Raw genomic sequence first — 26,040 nt, forward strand, 5'->3', positions numbered from 1 at the left:
TAAATGTTTCATGGTCCAAATTCAAATTTGGAATCACTCAGTCAAAGCTGACAGGCTGACACCAGGAATACGGTTGTCGCAGTCTGCTTAATGGATATTGGCTAGGTCATTAAGTTGCTTTCCATCCATGTGGATTTCTCTCTTAATTTGAAATTCATAGCTTAATACCTTAGAGCTCAATTATAGGGTAAAAGAGATAGGAATAAATGTCATAGTTTTCCTGTAATTAGCCAGGTGGGACAGTTCAAACAGAGGTTTATTCCTAGTGTCACAGGTCTTTCTTTTTATTTCCTAGGAAAGCTAGTCAGAAACCAAAAATAATCCCAAAAATTGTTGAATACAGTAACAGAGACTACAGACAAGTTCCTTTCACTCAGTCATCTGTAAATCACTTGCAAAAGGTGAATCCCTGAAACTTGTTTGCCTTTTTACAGAGGGTAATTGCAAACACCCTCAGGTCATAGGAAAGGAAGGACAGGCAGAACTACCTTTGGGCTCTGAGCTGTAGTCAAGTTATGAAAAAATCAAATGTGTGTCCTCCAAAGGAACACAGCCAACAGGCAGAGCAGTGCTGAAAGTCTCTGCACTTTTACTGACCAACAATAGGAGAAATCTGTAAAGATATTTCATTACAAAAGGTAGAAAGTGTTCTCTTTTGTGTTTGTTCTCTTATATTCACACCATGTTGTTCCTTGTGCAATATTGTATGTTAATTCTTTACCTTTTTTTAAAAGAATAGTTTAAAAAAATGAGGATGAGCCAGAGCCCACGCTCAGTTGTGAAGTTTGGTTTTGCATTTCCAGTGGCTTTCAGTGAGGCTGTTTAAAAAGCCTTATTTTTTTGTTTGATGAGGACTTGCATTGATATTGTACAAAATGTTCTGGTGATCCTACCAGATCTTTCAAGCCTTTGTCTGCTTAGGTGTTGGCTGACGTATTACTTATTTTTCTCTTTCATTTTAAGGCTGGTAGGTAGCTTCTGTGAGCCACATGTTTTACATTTATAGTCCACCATAACTTATAACAGGGCCAAACACAGTAATTTGCCATTTCCCACTAAGCAGATGTAACTATGTTTTAATTCTTGTCAAAACTCTGTGTATTTCTATCATAGATGGCAAATTCTATTATTAGAAATGTTAAGTTTTGAGTATAATACTTTCTGTTCTTGAAATTACAGTGCTTGCAAAAACAAAGAATTATGTGTCTTGGTAACTGCAAACTACATTCAGCTATTAACCTGCTCTTCTGCAACTGTGAATGTTTACATACTTGAAAAAGACAGGAGACACCATTTGATGCATGTATATTATAAAGTGTGCCAGTATTTGTTCTGGGTTGTAGAGAAAAGCCAGAAAGTTTGGAAGCCTTGACCAAGGGATTCCCAGTCCAACCCATACCTAAAGCTACTGGAAACAGAGAAGGACAAGAATCTGAATAGTCAGAAACTATTTATCATGCTCATCCTTTCAGCTTCTCATGAGACCAGCAGGCTTTTCCAGTGACTACTGCATTTTCCCCTTTAAACTTACCCCTCGTTCTTTATTTCCAGCATCTGTTCATTCAGTTTAAATGATTTCCTGTTTTCCTAATAGAGGGAAAACTGATTCGACACAGAACCTATTTGCTGTACTCTGGCCAAAATTGTGGATTGGTGGTTATTTTTATTATTTCTAGCAGCACTTCTGGATATCCCATTAACACTGAGGCTCCCTGATAAAGCTTTAGTATGTGCAGGAAGAAAATGAGGCCGAGGGGGAAAGAGACATCAGGAAATAAAGGCCATGAATACATTGCTGGAACCAGCTGGCCGCAAACTCACTCTGCACCTGCCTGGAGATGATGGGACACGAGCCAGCTCTGACCTGAAAGTGGTCACAGGGTGCTGCATGAACTAACTTGCCGCACAGCGTGCTAGCGCAGGCTCGGTGCTGTGCTGACCCAGGCATCAGTCAGCTGTGGTCTACCATGCGCAGCCTGGCACTGTGCCTGTCACACCCCACCTGGGGTCCAATTGTGCCCCGAAGCTCACACAATCATGCCAGAAGCAGGGTCCCCATGTCCCCTACCAGCCCTCAGCCCCTGCACCTCACTTTCCACAGTTTAGTCCTGCAATTTTTAGTTCTGTTTCATTTGAGGGAAAGCTCTACAACCTACCAAAGTGTGAGTGGTGTCCTACAGTGTCCTTCAGCAGAGGACCCAAGCCCAAATGCTGGACAATGCACCCAGCAGACATATCTCTGCTTTCCTATGAGTCACACCAGGCGGTGACTGCTCTTACGCAGACCAGATTGATTTTCAGCTTTACTTTTCTGTTTATTCACAGATTTAATTTGCATGTAGGCAACTGCAGTGCTTCTCAAGGAACAGCTGAGGACCAGGAGAGGCTCCTGCAGCAGCAGGAGCAGGGCAGGGCCTGGGTGTGCAGCAGGGAGGAGCGGCGGCCATGGGTCTAAGGAGCGCGTGATACATTTGGAGTTTGTACCGCAGACAGAGCTGACAGCCAGCGCTGACTTCACCTCCTCCCTCTTGCAAAGCAAGGCAAGGGGAAGCACCCAGCCAACAAAGATCTGCTGAGGGGATCAAATCTGAGAGGAATAGCCAAGCTCTCCTCCCCCAGGTTTGGATCAGACAGTGTTCCCCACTCCCAGCCTCTGCAGTGGGAGTGCAAGCAGGGAGCAAGAACAGACTACAGCCTGGATTCAATGCTTTTTCTCAAAACAAACAAAACCACCAAGCTTAATTTGCTCAAACAAGAACGGATCAAATTCTATTTCCCTTAATACAGAAGGAAAAAAACTTTAAAAAGTCAGTTCAGATTACAGGCCTGAAGTCAGGAGTGGGATGACAGGAACCTTTCCTCCCTGGACCTTACTTGCATTGTGCAAGGCCAAAAGTGAGGGCACAGCCAAAAGGGAACCTGCTGTGGCCACACTGAACCCAACCAGTTCTGGTCTATCACTCTAGAGTGTCTCCTATACCTGGTTGCATGGATGCTATATACAAGACACACATTGCTCAGAACAGAACACCAAGTAAATAGGCCACAGACACCACAGAGACAAACAATATTTCACCATTCATTGCAGGTGAACCCCAAGCTCTCAGGATAATACCAGGGATGTGTTTTGTTGCACACTGGTTGTGAAGGATTCTTTCCCCACTGTACTGTGCCATTACACACAATGTCTCAGTTCATGAGTCAATAGAGGGTAACAGTACTCACTGGTGGCTTGTTTTCAATAATACACCGGCAGCAGGGATATACTAAACAACTGTGTACTAGTGTGCACTGTGGCACTCATAAAATAACATATCCACAATTTGGGGCATCCTGGGTGTACACACAACATGACTTTCCTTCCCTCTAGGCTTTTAGGCATGGAAAAGAGTCCCTTTGTTGTTTAAAGGTGCTATTTTTGTCCAGTGTCTCGAGACAATAATGATTGCCACACAGCAAAAGACACACACATACAACATTGATACATGGAAATGGAGTTAGGCTAGTGCAGTGCCGATTCACAGAGATCTGGAAACAAAACTCGCTGACAACTAAACAGCCTTTTACCCACAATGACTGCAAGAGCAGCCCAAGCAGCTTTGCACTTACGTGATACAAAAAGCGAAATCTGAGATAGAGTTAAACCTGCCGGACTGTTGCCTACCTTTTCCTGAAGGGAAGAAGCAATCCATCTCCACGCTGCTGCGGGAATGGGAAATGCAGAGAGCACTGCTGGGGACCAGACCCTCCTGGGGTGGGCTCCGATCTGTGGTCCGGACCAAACACCAGCCCGGTCTTTCGCTTGGCCTCTCCAGCAGCTCCACTGTCTGCCCCACCTGAATGCTCAGCTCGCTGCTGTGGCCCGCTGTGAAGTCCTGGAGCACCACGGTTAGTTCACACCCTCCAGACAACTGCCCAGGTTCAACAGGAGGGAAAAAAAATAAAAGAGCAGGAATAGAAGTTAGAGAGGGCAGGATGAAGGCAATCATCTTTGCATCATATTTACACTGGCAAAGACAGGATTTGTGTTACTCAGAAGCCAAGTTAATGATTTCTTTTGTCAAAGTTCAACATGTTGTGGCCCTGGTTTCCTTTACTTCTTACTGATTCTGATGGACTGAAGTGAGAAATCAAAGCTACCCACCCAGTTAACTTTTGAATGCTAGCTGTGGGTGAGTTTTCTAGCTGTGAATCTTCTAGCTGTGGGTGTCCACCAGAAACCTTACTTTTTTGTTGCTTTAGTTTCTCGGGTGACTTTCTGGACTGTCAATAGCCCAGGCTGCCTTGGTGCTGTGCCTCGTGGCAGGACAAATTCCAGCTCACCCCTCTACAGCGTGAACTAGACACATTCCCACATGCCACTGGTGTAGTGAGGATACAGCCACAATGTTTTTGCAAGGCAAGAAATATGGCCTCATCTTACCACACTTGCTCTAGAGACCTCTTGGGAGACTAGGGAATCCTGACTGGGCAGAGCAGAAAAGCTCCTCCCATGCTCTCTGATGGAAAGCAGAGGTGTGAATTTATAAACGTAGAGTGATTGATTATATGCTGACTTCCAGGGTTTGTAACTAAGAATAAAAGTATCGTCTTGCTTCCGTACTAAGTGCTGGCAACCTGCTGCTTTCTTTCAGCCTCACACCCTGTGACTCTTGATGAACACCACTGGTCTCTGTTTAATTATAGTCTCTATATAAGCAGAAACCGGATACATAAGTGCTTGTATGTACAGCAGAATAAAACAGAAGAAGCTACTGCACAAGGCGCAGAGCTAACGAAGCTTTTTCTTACAAATTTGGATCTCTGGAGCCTGCAAAGGTGTGAGCATGAATCTAGGCTTTTCTGGTGCTCCGTTCTCTCAGTGCTCCTCTTCAGTGTGGATTTCTTGCTGTGTGCCCTGTCGTTAGGGGCCCTCGTGTGGGTCTTTCTCCTCTACATGCTGCCTGCATCTCTGAAACACGTGGGAATCTTTGAGGTTCTTATTAGTCAAATTTGACTGAAATTAGTCCACTGATTAAAAAGTTATTAAGATGAGAATAGTACACAATCTGATTCAAACAAGTATAATACCATAAACCTCACTTTCATAGCATATGAAGCTAAAACAAAGCATATTATAAAAGGTTTTTAAAGGAACTACTTGTAAATCAAACTGAATTGGGATAAATCTTGTAAAATGCTGAGTATCTCTGTGAAATCAATGAGAACTGGTATCTGCTCATAAGCTTGAATGGGGGAGCCCTTGAGGAGGCCACACTCATGTCTACAGACCTCACTCTTCAGTTGGGACAATCTCAGAATCCCTTATTTTAGCCCAAGCAGCCCTGAATGCACACTCACTCCCACGGGAACAGCCTGTCTCCCCACTCAGTGGCACAGGGGTTTGTGTGTCCAATGTAGATGTGAAAGAAATCCCATTCACAGGGGTGATAATTACAATTACAGAAAGGGGTCAGTGGACAAGGACTGGTTCTCACCTGTCCTGTGTCTCTGCCGTAGACGAAATGCTAGATTTGGGGAAGAAGAAGGAAATATTTCTCTGAAAGATCATTTGTAAATAAATAGAAAAAAACCAAACAAAACAGACCATGGCAGCTGTTTGAGGCCATTCAGACAAAGTACTCGCATTAATCCTGTCAGAAAGAGCTCAGTGGGTTGATGAAAACACACGAGAGATCACTTTAGCACCAGCTATGCAGTTCATCAGCAAACCCACCATTCATCACACTGACACAACCTCCCCATAACTGGAGTGCGAACATTTACAGGTACGGGAAGAATAAAACACTGCTATAATATTTGCTGAGGTTTCTTTGTTATGGACTAATTTGAGGTGTAGAAAATATTTCTGATCCAATATGGTATCTGATGTGGTGTAAGATATGTAAGACACAACAAGAAACACAGTCACTTCCTGGTAAATACACTGACAAATCTTACCAATGTGATCAATTTCCACTAACTCTTCCACTACTCCTTGCTAAGTAAATTTTCTATCCCATACATTATGCTATCTATTATATGTTCTCTGAAAATAATAAATTCTCTCCTTCTTTTAGGGGAAAACATGTGAGCAAATATTCTGCTGTATCTACTTTCCCGGAGGTAAATTTAAAGCATCTCCATGCTCTGCACTCAAATACCACTAGGTGTCCGTGTTTGCCATCAGACAGCAAGCTGATTTGCTGTAAAGAATTAACTCTCACTTGTTCTCAAAGTGCTTATCTAGATATCATGTGCGGGGCCTGGGGATGAAGGAACTGGTTCAGACAGGATCCCAAGACACATCATTCCCAGTGAGAATGTTCCAGAATATTAAAAAAAATTCTTCAGATGGTTCAGATTGATTTTTAAAAAGTCATTTTTGTTGCTTAAGCAGGAAAGGTCAAATAGTCCTGAAATATTCCAAAGAAAAAGCCTAATGAAGACAACACTTGGGAGAGTTTGGGACTAACAAGGCACATCCCGGGGAGCTCCGACCTGGGAAGTGCCACTCTAAGCAGTTCCTCACTCCCTGCTCTCCACACTGAGGGGCAGATAACCTGAAATCAGTCTATGGCAGGCCTTTGTCAATCCCTTCTCAAATACCTAAACTCTGTGGTACAGATGCATCAATTAGGGCAACACCTGTAAATGTTACCCCAGAGGAGGCAGGTGTGCTCTGTGACCCTCACGTACCATCCTGGCCTCCAGCTCCTCTTTTCTCTGATTCATTAAAAATAGAGATCTAATATAATGAGAGCTGGAAGGAATTGTCCCCTCTAGGAGCTGCTCAGCACCTGGTGTGATCAAACTGTTCCTCAGCAGGGGAGATATTCTCCCCCTCAGCTTTAGAGCTTGCCTTTGATGTGAGGCTGGGGGAGCTGACTGCCCCCGGCTCCCTGAAGCTGTCTGAATTTACATCTCTTGCTCCTCCAGCATCCTCTGGATGGAAACACGGGCCATAGCTTCATCAATGTTCCAACTCACCCCTGGAGGAGCTGGAGCTAAAATAATACATTTTTAGGGAAAGACCCCTCCTCCTTGGCAGGAGGAATTAAGCAAATATCCTTATACAGGTGCAGGTGGTAGCTGCACGCAGTCAGCTCAGGTACGGCCCCACTGAGAACTTTTAGGTGCTGGCCACAAAGAACAGAAAACAAACTCCTCCTTTTTGCCCAAGAACTTCCGAGTATTTACCATGACTGTTCTGTGTCTTACATACCACCACACCACAAAGAACATTTACTTACCAAATTAACCCACAGCAAAGTAATCTCTCTAGAAAGCTTACATTATACTAATACGTATACAATTTGTAAGCCACTGAGGAATAATGCAAATACATCTGATTCCTGATGACTGAAATCCTTTCACCTATGAAGTGATCCCTCAAGCTATTAGTTGCTTAATTTGTTTTTAGAGAGTAACTTTCCAATCTCAGATAAGTACATCATGCTTCTCTCTACCTGGAAGCATGCAAATTGGAATACAAATGGGTTGCTGGTTTCCTATACATATTGCATTTGGTTTGGAAAGAGGAAGAAAATAGAGAATGCCTTTAAGGTTGAACTTCACAGGTAAATGGCTTCGTATTTTAATATGTAACATTCACTTTTATTATTCCTGTGATAAAACGCACTGACTAGATACATTTAAAACCCAGACAGTGGTCTAACCTTTGTATGGTACGACAAGATTGGTGAAAGACATTAAAATAAAATAACAATGCAACATGTCTTCGCAGAGTACAAGGCATAACTGAAAGATCTGACACAGGAACAAATCTAATGAATCACACAGCAAGCAAAAGCCTTAAAATCAGGAAGAAAAGGAAATGGCAGAAGCAAATAGCTAAACGCAAATGAGGAAGCAGGAGCACCCCAAGCAGTCCTGAGAAAATGAGCCGTATGTTCTGAGAGCAGCTGGCAGGAGCCCCAGCCTTCTCCATGCTGCCTGCACCAGCAAACCATCTCCCATCCTCTGTGGTCACTCGTGACTGTGCTAGAAAGCATCATTGTGCATTCAGTGTGTGTTTTCATCAGAGTGTTTTATAGAACTGTAGAATTGTTTTGGTTGGAAGAGACCCTCAGGATCATCAAGTCCAGCCATAACCTAACTCCAGCACTAAACCGTGTCCCTAAGAACCTTGTCTAAACGCCTTTTAAACACCTCCGCGAATGGTGACTCCACCACTTCCCTGGGCAGCCTGTTCCAATGCCTGACAGCCCTTTCCATGGAGAGATTTTTCCTAATATACAATCTAAACCTCCCCTGGCGCAACTTGAGGCCAGTTCCTCTTGTCCTATCACTTGCTACTTGGGAGAAAAAACCAACCCCCTCCATGCTACAACCTCCTTTCAGGTAGTTGTAGACAGCGATAAGGTCTCCCCTCAGCCTCCTTTTCTCCAGGCTGAACAGCCCCAGCTCCCTCAGCCACTCAAACCTGAGCTATGATAGAGCCTTGCCCTGTTTCAGCAGTGCAGGCAAGGACTCAGCCACACAGGGATTGACAACTGCCCTCTGTAGCGCTGGACTTTGCTCACAAACATCTGAGTGCCAATGCAAGCAGTTTATGTCAAGCACTGGCTCTGGTGAATGAGTTCTGTCATGACTTGTTTGAGCTTCTGGGAACATCCAGCTAAGGCCCATCAGCCTTGGGAAGGTGAAGTGCAAGCAATCAAAATGATCCCAGGCACGGACACATCCTGCTGTGGGGCACCCAGGCTGCTCCAGGGACCAGCAGGTACCAGTTAGTGCAGGATTACCATGAGATAGTCTTTTCTGAACCATGGTACATGTGCACAGCCACTGCTGCAGCTGTTTAGTTTTCAGCCACACAGCAGCAGTCAGAGGAAGCAAGGCTGAACACCACAAGCATATTATTATACTGCAGATGGAAAAGACTTATCAGGTCACAGGCTGTCCTTCCTTCCCTCTAAAACAGATCTTAAGTAGTACTGAGTCCACTCCAATTGAAAAGAAAATGGGAATGAATAGCTCTCTAATGAGGTAAGCTAGGATTTGGGAGATGGGTATCTCAAGGATTCTTTGGACACTTCTTAAATGAGTGACTAAATTATTTATCCTGCAAATCATGAAGGATCTCATGCTGTTTCTAAAACATGAACCCAAGCTCTGACAGGCAGAGAACTGGCAATAGTGACCCTAGGGCCATTGTATCAGCATAAGTGAATAAATACCCCAGCAAATGTAGCAGCATTGCAGTTATTTGTTTCTACAAGGGTGCGAATTAATGATGTGCTTGGCTTTCCCTTCTGCGGCACAACACCATAATTAAGGTTTTAGTCCTTTTATAATTAAGATCTTAAACTTCTTAGAGGCTCGCAAACCACATCGTTGTCTGTGACATGTGAAGGCGCATAACAGAGACAACCTGTCTACCTGTTCTGCCAGGGAAATTCGTTTGGTGCTCATGGGAGTCCCTGTGAGCAGGACAACAGCCAGGGTTTTAGTGCTGCCGTCCCCTCTCAGCCAGCCCTGGAGCAGATGCTGCAGGTATCTGAACAGTTCCTGTGGCTCAGTGCAGTATTTGAATCCCCATACCTTTGCCAAAGCCTATAGACTATCAGACTGAGGGCTGGCAACTGCCAAAGTTGCTCTGACAGTACATAACACACCAGCATCCTCTCAGGCAATACTGAGCTATTTAAAACCAGAATACAATGTAAAGAACCATGCTCAGTCCAACTCACTATATTAAATTATCCAGTGTACTCTGTTATTAAAATTGCTGTGCGTTTCTTCTTATTTATCTCCCTTCAATTTCAATTTCAGTATATTTTTCAATCACAAAATCATATTCAGAAACAGAATCAGCAGTGAACAGCATCTGCGGTTATATGTAAAAATTACTGTATTTCAGGTAGTATTTCATGTTGTTTACTCTGCAGTACAAATCTCAAGCCAACATCTGATTTTCATTCAAAGAATTAGCAATGGAGAATGAATCTATCAGGGTCAGAAGAGCTGCTCGGAGTATTTAAGTATTCTAAAATATGCCTACATCATTGGAAAAATCCACGCTAGCTAGTTATTTACATATATTCAATAGGACACAGAGCTCTGCTAGTTTAAACAAAGAATTCTGTGTGGTGCAGTACTGTATCCTAATAAAAATTGCTAGTTTTCTGTTGCTCTTAGGCTTTCTGCCCATCTGGTTTTGGATGATAGCCAGTTTTGGAGAGATGCATTTAGTCACCATAAACAGCCTATTTCAAGAGGGTGAGAAAGACAGTGGGAGGAAGAATGGGATTTGAATTCTTATCAAGAGATTAGAAAAGGTGAATAAGACCACTCAGACGTTGATTCTGTCTGCACTGAGATAGATCCAGGAGCTGTCACACCAGCTGGGGAACAGGTATGTGAAATCTTCTCCCCTGCAGAGTTCTTTGTGAAAATTTCTGTAATTTTGTAGAGATTTTCTTTTTACTTGGAGGTTAGAGAAAGAGATCAAATTCAGAAGAAGCCTTTGAGGAATTTCCGCACTAGAGAATGGCTTTAATTTTATTACTTTGTAACAGACTGTTTGGGGCGCAAACATTGAGTCACCCACGTTCTTCCCTCTGCAGCTCTAAAGGATGCTCAGCTGAGACCTCTGGCAAGTCTGGTGAATGCTTCATTGCACCAGCATGGAGGTGCTTCTGTGGGGACAGACTGTATTTCAGGAGCTATGGGGTGAACCAGGATTAACCTATTATGGGCACCAGAATTGCTCCGGACTGAGTTCAGGATCAGAAATTCAGTGGAGAATACCTGGCTCATCTCTGAGTCTTCCTGAGTCCTCAGGCCTCTCTACCATTAAGATGGAGTTGCTTCCCACTTTTGTTTTGTCTGACCAAACAAAGAGGAACACTGCTCAAGCTTCAACAGCTTCTCTTTCTATTTAAACAATTAGTCAAACACATGGCTGGGATCATGGTGACAGCCCTGTAGCCCAAATGTACCAACTGTGCTCTTCTCAGCAAGGAGATAACAGAGCATCTGGATGTGCAGCATTCTATAAATCAAGATACAGTAAGTTGTTCCACAGCAGGAAGAAGAGACAGAGATGGCATGTGGGACACATAAATATGCTAACAGAAAGGAAATCTGGTGTTATGGTCTCAAATAGCATATATGTTTCCTGTCCAGCATCTCTTGCTGGAGTCCCTACTAAATGACTGTATCCTGATTGTGCTGGATTTTGGACTCCAACACATACTGACATCTGCAGAACAGCTTAAATGGAGCTGTCTGAATTATTTCTGGAGGCTTTTTTTCCCAGAAAGTAAGAACGAAAGTTGACCAAAATTAAATAGCAAATACAACTATAAAAATACTTTGAAGATAAAGACAACCAGACTTTTTTTTTTTCTTCACCCAACAAACTGAATCAGAGCATCAGTCTGTGTTTGATCCTATAAGGCTGAAGGTTTTCTCATGGCATTTGGCTCAGGGAGCTGGTACCCAAATTCCATTCCTTTCGCTTTCCTAGAGAAGCACAAAGTGGAGCAGACATAATCTGTTTCCCCAGTGACACAGAGCCAGCACAACTGGCTCCAAACCCCTTTGCTGCCTGTGTTACAAAGGGTGAGAAAGACAGATCGCTGAAACCCTCCAAGGTGAACCCCGACCTGCTGTCTCTTGCAGCCAGAAGATGTTCTAAGCTCACCCAGGGTTAATAAAAACACAAGAATAGACTGAAATTAGGGAGTACTGACTACTTGCTTTCTTTTGTATGTCCAGTATAGCCTGAGCAAAGCAGAAAATCTTGACTTGGGAGGTCAAGGGTTTCAGTCAACAGATAATTCATCAGACATCAATTCCCAAGACACTGCTAGCAAGTACATAAAATCTGATACTGTATTCTGGCCAGGAACTTTGTAAATCATCTTCAGGTACAGACAACACAGGCAAAGTGTGCACAGTAAAAGGTCTACATAGGTTGAGTTTAAAACAGAAACCTAGTTGTCACTATGGGAGAGATACTATTAGAGAATTCAAATCCAATAAATGTTTTAGAAAGACAATGACATAGAATGGGACAAGCACACGAGCCCTTGCAAAGGGTGGGGACCGTGTACATGTGTCTTTAACTGGGGAGTTCTGTCCTGGGCAGAGTTTTGAGAAGGAAGGAATGAAATCATTTTCCAGCAGCCTTGTTCCCTCTTCAGTGTTCCCACCTGGGTATAACCTCCACTATTTGTTTGTCAGCAGAGAACCTCCAGCTAGGAGGTTCTCTAGGACCTAGAGAGCCCTGATTAGGTACCTGTGCTTTTAAATGACACTGAAATAAAAGTAGTTACCTGAAGAATTAGGAAAAATGGCTCACAACAATCAGAGGAAAGACCTCAGGAGACGTCCTCTTGAGAAGGAAGCAAATGATACTCAGAGCAAAAGGACAAGATCACCTTAGGGATGCTTTAGAACAAGAAGAATCTCAGTTTGTGCACTGGATTAAATTTGCTTGGTACACATATGCCCAGATTATATTTCCTTTATAATCTAGATAATTTTAGACAGGTATGTTGCTGTCTGCACAGTGACACTCTTAATGGAGTTATAAAAAATGTTATAATTTTGAACAATACCTGAAACAGGTCTCCCCCTCCTTGTCAAATATAAAAAGCAGATATTTCCAAGATGAACAGTTGTAGATTGCTTCAAAGCTATGTTTACCTGCTATGGTTCTGCTGTAAGAAGTGAGTGCATGAAGGCAGAAGAGGGATTGTCTTGTACTTTACCTCTGTTAGTGTGCAAGGATCCAGATATAATGGCCAAGTACCCTTGTGTTTTAGATGCATATAAGCTTGATTACATGAGACAGATGCCTTCCCCAGTGGACATGGATGCTCAGCTCCCAGCACTGCTGTGAGAGCAGTGCACGGGGCTGATGTAGCATCTGCCTCTATGGTCTCAGCCCAGCTCCAGCGCTGCTCCTTCCTCGCTGACCTGCCTGAGGTGCTGTGGGATCCCCTGAAACACACCCTTGCAAGGGAGGCTGCATATCTGAAGGCAGTATGGATGGGGAGCCCAGCACACAGAAATGCAAAACCCTGCACTGATACTTGGTAACATCATAGAAAACAACAGCACTCCTCCTTCAGGAATATTAGCTCCTCAGAATGGGTAAGGATCTGAATAGAGACACCGGAAATCTGATGAGGGATTTAAAGTATTCCCTGATGTTTATTTTGCCCAAATTGTTGAATTCACAGATGTTTTATATAAAGTTGACTTTATTTTTAATTGGAGGAGATTATTTAAACTATGTCTAAGCAGTATGGCCATGTAAGTTTAACTCCCCTCTGCCACTACTAGAGGGGTTACCTTGATATCCCTCTCCTTTTCCAACTCGTTTACTTTTTAGAGATTTAATAGCTATTGTTTTTCTTTGTTATTTTGGTCACCAGGTCCCATCGCTAGAATAAATCAGGGCCTTAGGTCTAAACTTAACTTAAAGGTGGATTTGTATAAGTTGCTTTTAAGGATTTTCAGTAGCAGGTTGGTCTAAGAGAACATAAATGCAGACTTGAGATGACAAAAAATGCATCAGGAGGAATGATGACAGTAAGTGCTGTCGAAAGAAGACCTGGTCCCAGCTGGCATGTTTCCCTATTCCATTTCCCCTTGCAGGTGTCACACTGCAGAGTGGGAATTTTCAAAGGGATTTGGTACATACTAGAAAAACCAGGGCATGTTACTGACATGACTGTTAGACCATGCTGGGTGCCAGGAAGGCTTCAGGCTGAATGAACGTGTGATGGCCGAGGGCATCCCCCTGTCCCAGCGTTGTACCGGGCACGTGTCCGGGCTCAGCGCAGCCTGGCCCTCTAGTGCTGCTTTCTATCACACCCAAGGCAGTCCATGAATTTTCATCAGTTGAGAGGAAGAATGCATCTGGGAAATTCAAATCACATTTTAAGAGGCTGAGGCTGCAATGTTGACTCTGGACCCTCTTTGGATGAAGTGGTTGCAGTTAGTCTGACCACAGCCAGGCAATCTCACAAACCCTTTCTCCCTCTCTCCCAGGCTGTTTTTTCTAATATAACAACCAGTAAACTACAGGCATTCAAGTCTCATCCTAACGATATGTTCCAGCTCAGTGTTCCCATTCATCGCTATGTAAAAGCAGCTGCAAATTGGCTGCATAGAACTCCACGTGAAACGATGCTTATTCTGAACAGCGGAGTTTGTAGAACTATTGTTCACCCACACCTGCAGTCACTGTTTTGCACTGTGGAAAAGGGATCTTGAGGGAGATGATTATTTGTGTTTGAGTCCTCCCTGTTGCTTGTCTTGTCCACTGTACCCACTGAGCCTTTTCAGCATAGCTGCATCATTTTCAGCTTGAGTCCTAACAGCTAAATCCTGGGGTTTTCATTCTCTTCTCCATAATACTGCTATTTACTTGAGGTGACCTCATTTGCTAAGTGATGTAAGAGGGTGCCCAATCGAGCCTGGCACATCTAAGCAGATGCTTGCAGTGGACACAGAAACAGTATTATGAAACAAAAATATCGCCTAAAACCTGAGCAGCACGAGAGATTACAATGGCCTTCACACAGATCAGCTTACCTAAAATAGCGTTGAAAGGCCTTTGGCTGCAATCATATGAAAGACTGTTGCTTGTACTACTGTAATGTGACTCCCCAAGGAACCACCAGCTGCAGGTTTTGAATTTTATAATTCTTGGCCTCTCTGTTTGACAGACTTGGCTGGAACATGCCTAGAGGACACTCCTCCCATAAAATTTATCTCTTTCAACTACAATAACAAAAAAATGGTTGCAAACTTTTTTTTGTGTGTGTGTTTTGTTTTAGTTTCTAACAAGGTAATAAATTCTATCTCAAACAAGAATATAAATCTGAAGAGTTTGATAGTCTATCTGACTCGCTTTGTCTCAACTGAAAGGAAACGCTCATTGACTTTGCCATTTACATTTGCTGTCATGTCACATTATCAGGGAGGGCTAAATATGGATCAATGAAGTCCAGCACAAACAAGTAGTAGATTGAGGGGAGCCTGAAAGAACTTGCTATGTTCATTTACCAAAGGAAGAGCAGAATAATAAGGTCTATTGATAACCACATTGCCAGCTCCTGCTGAATATCTTTCACTCAAGACATTTCAAATAAAATACCCTGCCCTGTGCAAACGCTGTTACGTGCAAATGGTTCCCGAATGAATACCTTTGTTTCTGTTCCTGCTAGACTCAGTTTGATCAATACAGAGGCCTCAGTTTTCAAAGACAGATGTCTGTGTTTATCCATGACACTCATACATGTGTTCTTTTGTTCCCCAAAAACACATTTCTCTTTTGCATGCAACACATGCTCAGGAAGGTGATATGAACTGAGTTTAAAACATCCTCAGGGTATTTGACAACATGAAATACAACAGTGTCCAGGATAAACAAAAGATTTTGGTAGGCGAGTATAAACTTTTCTGGATGATATCCAAGTACACTTAAAGTTAGATATTACTGTCTGTAAAGCCATGTGGAGGATGCGTTCGGGGCAGCTCCACCAGAGAACTACTGCTGGGGATTTTGGAGGCACAGAAGGACGGAGCCTGAAGTCAGTGAAGTTCAGTGTAATTGAACATTTACTTCCTCTGGGTTTCTTCTGAAAATCCTAGGCTAAATCTCTCTTTTATCCTTAATTGGCAGATATAAAGATATATGCTCAAGGGAGCTACATTTGAGTTTTTGCTAGTGACTGGGAAATAAACACAAACTGTGCAAGAAATCCTATTGCAGAAAGACAGTAAATCCACAGAGTTTGGCAGAAGATCTGATTTGCTTTCTTCAGTTGGAACAGCAAAGGATTTTGTGGCATCCCAGATGTAGACGAGAGGGACAACCAGAGCCTGTGCACGAAGTGGAGGCAAGAGTAAAGCACAGATGGCAAAAATGAGGGCCTGGGGGTGGGCAAAGGAAGGTGGTGAACACTCGTAGTGGTAACTAAGTGGTCAATAAACAGCCCTCAGTGCTGATCAGCACTTGTAATGGAACTGAGCAATTCCTGTACAAAAACTTGTGTGAGATAAGTTTCACAAACTGCATATTGGGGAACCCCAGAATGAAGAAATAAATTAACCTTTTCTTAAACTCCATTTTCTATTACTCTTAACAGCCACAGTCTATCATCCATACATGTATTTGTAAATTATATGAATTGCACCTACTTAACCTGAACAGCCAACAGGACACTTCCTTAGTTGAATCTCTCTTTTTCCAGTCACAGAATTATGTCCCCTTAATACATTTCATTTCACTAATTCGTTTTTTCTTCGTCTATGCTGTAAGATTTTTGGCATGAGCATCTGTTTCCTTTCATAAAATGTGAGCACATTTTGGACAAGAATGATAATGATAAATATTAAGTAAGCAATTTCCGCTACCCCAGGCAATGCAGTAGCAGAGCTGTCTGTCCAAACCTCATTAACCCCTACCCATTCTAAAGAAAATACTGCTGAAATGCTCTGGTTACCACAATGAGTTGTAAGTGGAGGGAGAATGTGCTTGAACTAAAAGAGAATGAATTTAGCCTTTACTGCATGAAAAGGGATTTTAGCATTGCATCACCACACCTAACACTATAATAACGAGCTAGGGGCACTTTCAATTATGAATTTCTGAAAAAAGTATGAAAACACAATGTAGAAATTTTGTTTCCTTCTCAGGGTTCACACGCAAGGCCTTAGCAAGTAGTGACCCTAGTAAGAGCATGTACATAACTTATCACAGCCCACACTGTTTCCTTCTCTTCTTTCCGACTCTCCCTGCTTTCCCTCCAGCAAAAAAAGCCTCTTTATCACATTGCTCCGTATTGCACCATAACTAATGTCTGGATTGATCCAAGGTGCAGATAAATGAATTCACCTCTTTCCTATATCAAAGACATTTTTGTTCATAATATGCACCATTGAGACGTGGGAAAAACACAAAGAGAGTCTGAAAATTACCAGCAGAAAACAGAGGAACTTGGGGGATTCAGGAAAATGCTCTTGCCAAAATTTTTCTCCTTTTTCAAAAAATCTCTAAATTGCAGGATTCAAAGAGGCAGTTTGATGGAGAAAGCTTAAAAGAAAAGCAGAGGGGCAAATGGCCATTTCAGTACACTAACAAATGTCTCTTTCATGACCCACCCTGAACGTACAGAATTTAATGCAAGAGGCACCCACTGCAGGACTAATTCAGTAGAGCTCCCACATGTATGCACAAGCTCAGTAAAAATCAATAGGATTTAAGTTGTAAACGGTATTTTTTTCATGAGTCAGAACTGATGTGAGTACCTGCAATCAGGACAAAACAAGCAGGGAATAAAAGTGGAGAAGCATTTAGTTTTTTGGTGAGACCATTAGTTCATATGATTCTGCAGCATTTTAATGGGTGGGATGATATTTTTTGCCTGAAGAAAGAGATGGGGGTCACTGAGAAATAAAAGACTTGTTTCTATTACTCAGCCTCTTGTTTATTCTGTGTTACACCAAGCACATGGTAATTTCATTACAGAGATCACAGTCGTGTCTCATGGATATTGACGATGAAGGCAAAAGGAGCACCTTCAAAACTAGACCATAGATTTGCCATGTCTTGGTTTCCCTATCCCATTTCCAGTGGTCGTAAGAACTTTAAGTCTTATTTCACAAATGTCGCTAAACCTTTTTCTTGTCTACCAGCCACAAAGTCCCCAAAGAAAATTCATGATACTACACTACAGAGACTTCAGATCACATCAAATATCTTTCTGTCAGGCTGAAATCACCAGAAAGAAGTTTAAAAAAAAGCGTAGAGGAGTGTACAACATTTTCCAAACTGAAGCCAAAGAGAATTACAGTTCTTCACAGATATTTCCACACTATTTACACATACTCGCCACAACGGCAATAATACTGAGGTAGCTAAACCTTATTTCTTTCATAAAAATGACAATTTCATCTTCTACAGAAAACAAAATGTTTATCACCTAGTTTTATTTTTTCTACCTCCTTGAAACTTATCAGACATTTGACATAATTCTTCTCCCTTAGGATGCCATGGGCTATCAGCTGAACACCTATCTTAAATCACTGGCTATTTGGAAAATTACAGATGGTTCTCTCTTCCAAAGATTTTTACAGCTTGCTAGCCCCACTAGAGTTGGTTTCTATCTGTATAGTAAATGTCATTTCCATTGCCTGACTCTGTTTTCCTTTTTTGATCACCTTATGCCATTTTATTTTCAGCCTTAATTCCACTTTGCAACCCAGTATCATTTGAATTATCATCCATATCCATGACCTCTTACAAACTATATGATATGAAATATTTAGTTTCAGGTATATTGTTCAGCAGTAACAAGGACATACGTTATTTAAATGATCATATATTACCATAGACAAAAATGCAACTAATATAAATCCATGTTTCAGCCATGGTAACAGAAACTATTAACACAGCACAATCTTTTAACTGATTGAAAGTCTTCTGAAAACACAAAATCTATGATTTTGCTAGTGAACCTGAACAGTGCAGCAGAAATGGACTGCTTTCCCTGCTAACACATTTTTCTTTTGAAAAGAAGGGAATTTATTTTCAAAGGAATTGTCAGAGCATTTTTTAATTATTAGAAATGGGACGGTAGTCAAAAAAGCAACACTGAATGCAGTGAAAAAGTGATCTAATCTCACTTTTCAGAAAGAAAACATTGTCAGTCAACAACACTAAATGCAGAAGTATTACAGTAAAAATGGGCAGAAAAACAGTCATTCCAAAAATGGGCTACAGCTTATTGCTACACATCTACAGCTATAGATGTGGTGTAATAAATATAGGTTCAGTTTTCTCTTTTTATAGTGGTGTTTCTAAAAATCTTGTTCGGTAAATGCTAGCAAAACCTTTCCTCTCAAGCAACGCAAACACACAGAAGGAATTTCGTGCTCTTCTTTTCAGGTACAAGTCTGATCTCACCACCCTCCAACAGGATACCCCAAAATCGGAGGGTGTGCAGAACGGCATTGCTTGAGCAAATGCCTCTTAGCTGGGTTTCTTTGTGAGTGAAAGCTCCGACACCACCTACTCAAAGGATGGATCTGTGGCAGCTCAGGAAAACTGCCCTGGGACTGAAATAACACTTTCTAAACCTTCACCCACAGTTGTCTAGAATCAGGGATGGAAAATGTAAAAGCTGACATACCTTCCCCTCTGGCAGTTCAGCAGGTGTGTACTATATTAACTAACCCTGTCTCCGTGCCACTGCCACCTTGACGTCATTGTTACTGGGTTGACAAAAGGTTTCCATGACAAATGAGAAAGCTGATCTGTTATCTCCCCTCTGGAGGAAACCGAAACGCCCTCTCTCCCATATTCTGCTAGAACCACCCATCTTGTTTTTGGCACGTAGCACAGAGGGTGCGTTTTTGTGATTGATTTCGATTTCTCTCTGCTCTGGAAAAGAGAAGCCAAGTTGTTTGTTGTTTTTCCTCTAGCTTAAAATAGAGAGCGTCACCCTCCTCGTCCCACTGTGATCCCACTCACCTCACCCACAGCACAATCTTCTGTGCAGGCATGTTGGCTACCATGCTAAAAAAGAGAACAGATAACACTGAAAGAGGACAAACACTGAAGCAATGAACAAAAACACTATTAAGATATTTGATTCTCCTCTTGGCTATATTTTATTACCTCCACTAGCAGGCACGGCCCATAATAGTTAGCAGATGTTTGAAACATCTCATTTTGAACTTTGTCTAAGATTAAAAAGAGATCTCGTACTGTTTAAATAGCAGCTGCAGAATGAAATAAGATTTCCTTCCTAATGTGACATAAATGTTCATCCTAGCCTTAAACAAGGAGGATTGTTTTATGTTCTGTAAATACTGAGGAAGCTAAATCTCTGTGCACAGGCTCCCACACATTATAAATTTTATGTGTGTCTAATTTGCAGCAATTTACATGAAAAAACCCTGATGGAAAAGGCCGGCCCAAATCCCTGAACACTTCTTAGCTTTTTGCTAGAATTTACCCCAGGCCTACAGCTCGGGCCACTAACACCAGATTAACCAGATTCAGAGGGCCAAATTTAGTTATGATTGTCATTGCTATTCTCACTGCATCAAGGGAGAACCAAGCAATCCTCAAAGAGCATCATGTCCTGGATATGGAAACAAAACTAAAGAATCTTCAAGGAGCAATAAAACATATTTCATTCCACCTGTGCATCCCTGCCAGCCTTACTTCCAGGCTGGCCCCAGCAGAGATTTTACCCCCTGCAGCAACAAAAATTCATCTTTTATTTAAGCACTGGGGCCTGATCCTAAATTCAATCTCAGGGGCATAGTCCCTGTGAATCCTCCAGGACTACTGATTCCCCTACCTCTTGTTCCTACAATGAATCAGCTTTAGCCAAAGGCTAACTAATTAACTGTAACAGGTGGCTATGCTTCTGATTTGTGGAAGTTAACATACAGACAGCTAATTTAAAAACAGATTTAGATCTCAGAACGAATTATTTTTCCCTTTCATACTGCATGTATTTCTTCTTCGCTTGGCAGCACGGACACTTCCTGAGTTTTTCATGAATTCCTCATAATTGCAGGTTTCTTGATGGGCACAGACAGAGATTTTATGTGGCAGACAACCCTGGTATGAAACAGATTTTGAAAGATCTGCTGTAGTGAACAAAGATGACCCTAGCATATATGCAGCTGGTTTGAGTTAGTATTTTTATCCCCTTAAAATACACAAGATTTTTTCCTAAGCTAGGCTTTTCCTAGGACACATGTCTTTTTCTGATTTTTAGTAGCAGAAGGTTGTAATATACTGTTCTCGAACAGATGTGATTTTGGAGCCTATCCCGAGGAGCAGTGCACACCTTCAGACGGAGGCAAACTCTAAAGCAACTGTATACTATTGTCTTTGAGAAAGACAAAATGCCTTTCTTTGACTCCCGTTAAGAGCATTTTAAATTCTGCTGCATGACAGCTGGTTGCAACTATGTGGCGTATAATATTAGAGAATATAAAAATAACACTTTTGCAAATATAATCTATGTATTTAATTCATTGTCCAACTGATGTTCACAACTCTTAAGACGTTCACACCAGCGCAGGACTTAAACATGCACTTAACCTCAAGCCAGTGCTAACTCTGTTCCTACTGAGCAGAGCACAGCATATGCTTAACATTAGGGGCATGTGCTTAATGGGCTCATGAAACGAGCCCTGTTTTACGATTCAGCGCAAACAATTTGCAGCTCTGTATTTGTCTTCCTTACGACCAGTAACGGTGCCATGAAATTCCAACAGGCTGGTGGCAGGAAACGGAGCACTGATCGCATCAAGGGGATCATCAGGCTGAACCAGCAGAGCGCACAGCACCAGTCCAGGACAAGACAACTGCTTCAGCCCTGGTGGGAACCCCTGCTCAGTATATTCAATTTACAACCACAGAACAAGCAAAAGAAAAGCACCACAGCTAATTAAACATCATAGCTCTTTAGCATAAACAACCTATATGCAGGAATAACACCCAAAGATGTTTTTACTACAGATTTACAGTAACTCCACCACTCCCAGCAGGTGCCAACACTCCCGATGCAGAGAACTCATCGCCTGCATATATTTTTTATTTAATTATCATGTTTTTCAGAAATTTGCTTTGCAGTGCTCAGAGCAGAGTCATTAATCTTCAGTAATCTCTTTGAGCAACAATTTCAACTTTTATGAGCCTGGAGCCCCTCTCTAAAGCAGTGGCTGTATTGTCTGAGCACTGGATTTAATGCAAGACTGTTGGCATAGCAACACGATGGGGAGGGGGGAACCCAAACAATAACTGAGCATCAAAGAATTGTAAGTGAAGGTAAAATTCAGAACTAGATTCCATATTAGAGCTATAGGCTGTCCAAGCTGCAGATTTTTAAAGCTCAGGAAGACTGGATATTATTATACTCTCTCTTGGGGATGGCTGTGTTCCAGTAATGCATTATCACTGATCTGTTCCCATTAGAATCCATCCATTTCACTGAAAATGACATGTTTGTGGGGCAGTGGAAAAGCAATCTGAAAGGAACAATTGCACATCTCTGCTTTTGGTAGAGAAAAGAGAATGAGGGAGGAGGGAAAAAAGGTTATAATCAAAACTATATTTCAATAGCAAACCTGACTGTTGTAAAAATAATAATGGTCTTGGCTAGCCGCTTGTTGTTAAATAATGAACCTTCTGCACCTTTATAATATTATTGCAGGCATTCTATAGTGCACCCTAATAAAAATGGATGGCTAACAAAATGAGAAAAGGCTGCGGCACTGTTTTATGAGGCAATAATCCAGTTCCACAACACATAAATCGTAAACCCCAAACCAAATAGTTTATAACAAGAACACAACACAACTTTGTTATTGTTGCCCCGTTGCTCTTGTATACGCTGTTACAGATGTGTTTTCAAAATAATTAAAATCTTCAGGAGTTAGCAACAGAACAGACCATAATTATCTCTGAAAAGTGGTGAGTGTCTCAAGCTGTTATGAAATTTCATATAAGGAAGGGGTTTTTTATGTTCACACAGATTGGTTTGCTGCTTAAAGATGGGAACATAAAGATATGGAAGCTAAAATAACCTAGCAGAGGGCCATTGCCTGGGACATAGAAGATCTTGGTTTTAACTCCAACTCTGCCTCTTGTCCAGTGTTTAACTTGTTTGCTCTCCTATATCCCTTCTGGATCTTGGAAACAGCCATATGCTGGTCACCTTTTCATGAGACGAGGTAAAAGCTTGCATTTGGACCAGTGGGTATTTTTTGCAAGTAATATTCTGTACTTTTCTAGCAATACAAAAGCCACCACAACTTTGGTAAAACCACCAGTCTCCTCAACACCACTGCTAACTCATGTCTGCAAGTAGGGCTGATATTCTCCCCTCTATGATGATGAGATTTGCGTGCATCAGGCCCTGTCTCGTTTACCTATGCAAGCTTACCAAGCTATTTGGATCAGCAGGCTGTTCTCTTTGCTCCTGACTGTTCACCCAGCTGCAAACATTAGTGGCATACTTTTACCTTTTTCACTTTCTCACAGATAACTAGTAGTCCACATGGAGCACAACCAGCTCCCCACAGATCTGGGACATGTGGTCAGTCTCCAGGTGTTGGTTTTTCTGAGGCTCAAGTACCTATGAGATCTCTCAGCCATATGGATTCTCTAGTAACGCGCGTCCATAAATACATGTGTTTATACTACTGCATTTCTCCTAATCAGAGCAACTTCTGGGTTTCATTCCTTATCCTTATGCTGATCTCCACAGAAATTATTTTTGAGATAAAAAGATTCTGTCAATTAGCTTGAAATTTGTCCAATGGGTACAAAAGGTACTAGAAGGCAGAGCAGAAACAGATGTGGAAAACATGAAAGTAAACCTTGTTTTCTTAGAAAATGAAGTTTAAAACTTTCGCCTATCTCAAAGGTAAGGACAAATCTCTTTAGGATTTCTCTACAAACTTGGCTGCCCTATAATAATTCTATTTATATCTGTGACTGTCAACTAGCCAGGTTTCAATCCATTTAATTCACGCCATGTTTATTTTCTATTGTTCTGCTTTGTTAGTAAAAATATCATGTGGCCCAAACCAAATGCCCACAAAAGTCTATCACTGAGACACTATTTTCTCTATTAGCTGAATTATAACCTCATTAAAAAATACCAAGTGAGTTTAATTTCTTTTTCTACAAACAGGTGCTAACTGGTATTACTTATATGAACCTGATTTAATCCATCGTTAACTCACACTCTTTATTTGTAGTTTCATTGTCATCCCTGGAGTCAATATACCAGGTCTGCAGTTCAGTTGCGTTAACTTAAAATGAGATGTAGCAGATTTTGAGAATCTCTTCATCAAGTCACAGCTGAAGCAGAATGATTTGATACTTATAGATCCCCTTAATGTTTTCATTTTTAAGTCAAATGCAATTTCTGAAGGTATTTCAGGATATTTTGTATTATTTCTACCTCATGGAGGAACATAGATACCCATTAATATGTCATAAGAAACCACATCAGTTTTGACTACTGTCAGTCAGATAATTCTTATAGAATGAATCAGCTATGGGAACTTGAAGAGAAATTGTAAAGCAGTTCCCTAATGGATATGACAATGCAGTCTATTTGTGACACAGACCCCTTGCCCCATTTGTCCTGGACAGGACCAAATGGTTCCATTACATTAATACCTTTAAAAGTTGTCTTGCAATGGAGGTCAAGGATCACCTGTGCCCAACAGCTGAACTGTGCTTTAATGTGAGCCGTGAACACTGGAGGGTGAAGATGACTCGTGATGGGGATAATCTGAAGTTGCTCAATACAAGTGCGTAAGTGCAAGCAGAGGTGCGTGTCTGTTTGCTTGCACACTGTGGTTGTTTTGCTAGTGCTTCCTTTTTCTGCGACGTGCTAGAAACAACCTGCACAACCTACTAGATGGAACAGAACTGTCAGTGATTGCTCAGCACAAATCATTCAGGGCTCTTTTTATAGGTTCAGGATAAGCAGCTTCACTTAAACACTGCTGCAGCTCTCCCACTGCCTATGAGACAAGGCAATCTATGGCATAATGACTTGTTTTACTGTATCCATTTCTGATTCAGTATTCCTTTACTGTAACCATTTTATGCACATTTAGACATTTAAAGATGCTTCTTTCCCAATATGCTCTCAGCTGTAATAATAAAGCATGGTTTTGGACAGTTTGGCATGTGATTAATAGTTGTTCAGATTGCTTTGGCAGTTTTAACATATGCTAATTGGGTTAACAAGGTACTAAGTGCTCCAAGGTGTTATGCATGTGCTGTAAAATCAAAAGCTCTGCTGTTAAATGCATTCATTACTCATGGTCTGTAATTTGCAACAAGCCTACTCCAAAAGAGAATATTCTGCTGTTTCTCCTGCTCTTCTGTGAAAGACATCATCACAACAGCACAAAATGCATCTTGAAGTGATACCATCACATTTCTAGAGAAGGAATCTCAACCAACAGCTCCCTGGTATCTTTGGAGGGTGTTAGATTCTTCTTCAGCTGCAGCTGGACAAGTCGCAGTGGGCCCCTTGCCACAGGTTGCTCTCATCAGGCTCCTTTGGGACAAGCAAACCACGTTTGGCCATCTGGGCACAGCCAGTCTCCCAGGGGGCTGTGGACACAGCGGGGCTTTGCCCATATCACTGTTCTGCGAGGGGGCTGTTCCACATGCCTTCACTCCCTGCTTTTCCCCCCTCCCAGGCTCTAGGCTTTATTACTGTTCCCACTCTTCTGCTCCCCACCTTTTGGTCTTTGGGTGTGATTCCTCAAGTCCTGCCTCGTGCTACCCAGTCACACTGTGTGTGTTTCTGATCTTTGCAAAATACCAGCCACGACACGATCAGACCAAAGGGCTGTCACAAGCACCCTGTGCTCTCCATTTTACAGGTAATCTCAGATGAAACAGCCACATTACTGTTCAAGTTCACAGAACAGAGCAGAAAGTCACAGTATCACTTGTTTCCACTGCCTTTTTTGCCGGAACACACCCATTTTATCTACTGACGTAAGGGACAGGTTCACCTGATACCTTGTCCTCCTTCTGGTAGTTCTCTCTTCTGAAAATTAATATCTCTTGCTGTCAACTTGTGGAACTGAGCAGCCCAGTATTTACTGTCCTCCCTCTTCCTGCTCCTTTTCCTTTCCCATTAACACAGAAGTCTTACTCAACAATGCTGATATTGATTTCTTCTCTATCTGAAATCAATAAAAGAAGATAAACCATATATTTTTGCCTGATTACACTTTGTGACAAGAAGATCTCTGCCTGCAGGCACAACCAAGCCATACCAAAATGAGTAACTGTGTCAGTTGTTTCATCCGGCCAAAACACTGGATGACATTAGAATGAAATGGTGGAACTAAAGCACTTAATTGTCTAATTGGCATCAGTGAACAAAGATCCTGGCAACGAAGAGGCTGAATCTTACTTCCTAGATGTATGAAGCAGTGAAGGATAGGAAATTTCATTTGTTTCTTAAAAAAATGAAAATGGAGTGAACCACTGCACAC

The 26,040-nt window shown here is 41.9% G+C and overlaps 1 protein-coding gene across 9 annotated transcripts in view; it reads right to left on the reverse strand.

The window, feature by feature from the left end:
• KALRN (kalirin RhoGEF kinase) overlaps positions 1–26,040 on the reverse strand; it is a 505,770-nt gene that overhangs the window by 95,062 nt on the left and 384,668 nt on the right. For 7 of the 9 annotated variants that reach the window (XM_065841448.2, XM_071810810.1, XM_071810805.1 and 4 more), the window contains exons 35-36: positions 5,478–5,507; positions 3,665–3,911 (exon numbers count right to left, since the gene is read on the reverse strand). In XM_065841448.2, coding sequence (XP_065697520.1) covers positions 3,665–3,911; positions 5,478–5,507 — 277 coding nt within the window. The other 2 variants (XM_071810811.1, XM_071810806.1) reach the window with 2 other exon arrangements.

Source organism: Patagioenas fasciata, chromosome 7 (genome assembly GCF_037038585.1).
Source record: "Patagioenas fasciata isolate bPatFas1 chromosome 7, bPatFas1.hap1, whole genome shotgun sequence".
NCBI lineage: Eukaryota > Metazoa > Chordata > Aves > Columbiformes > Columbidae > Patagioenas > Patagioenas fasciata.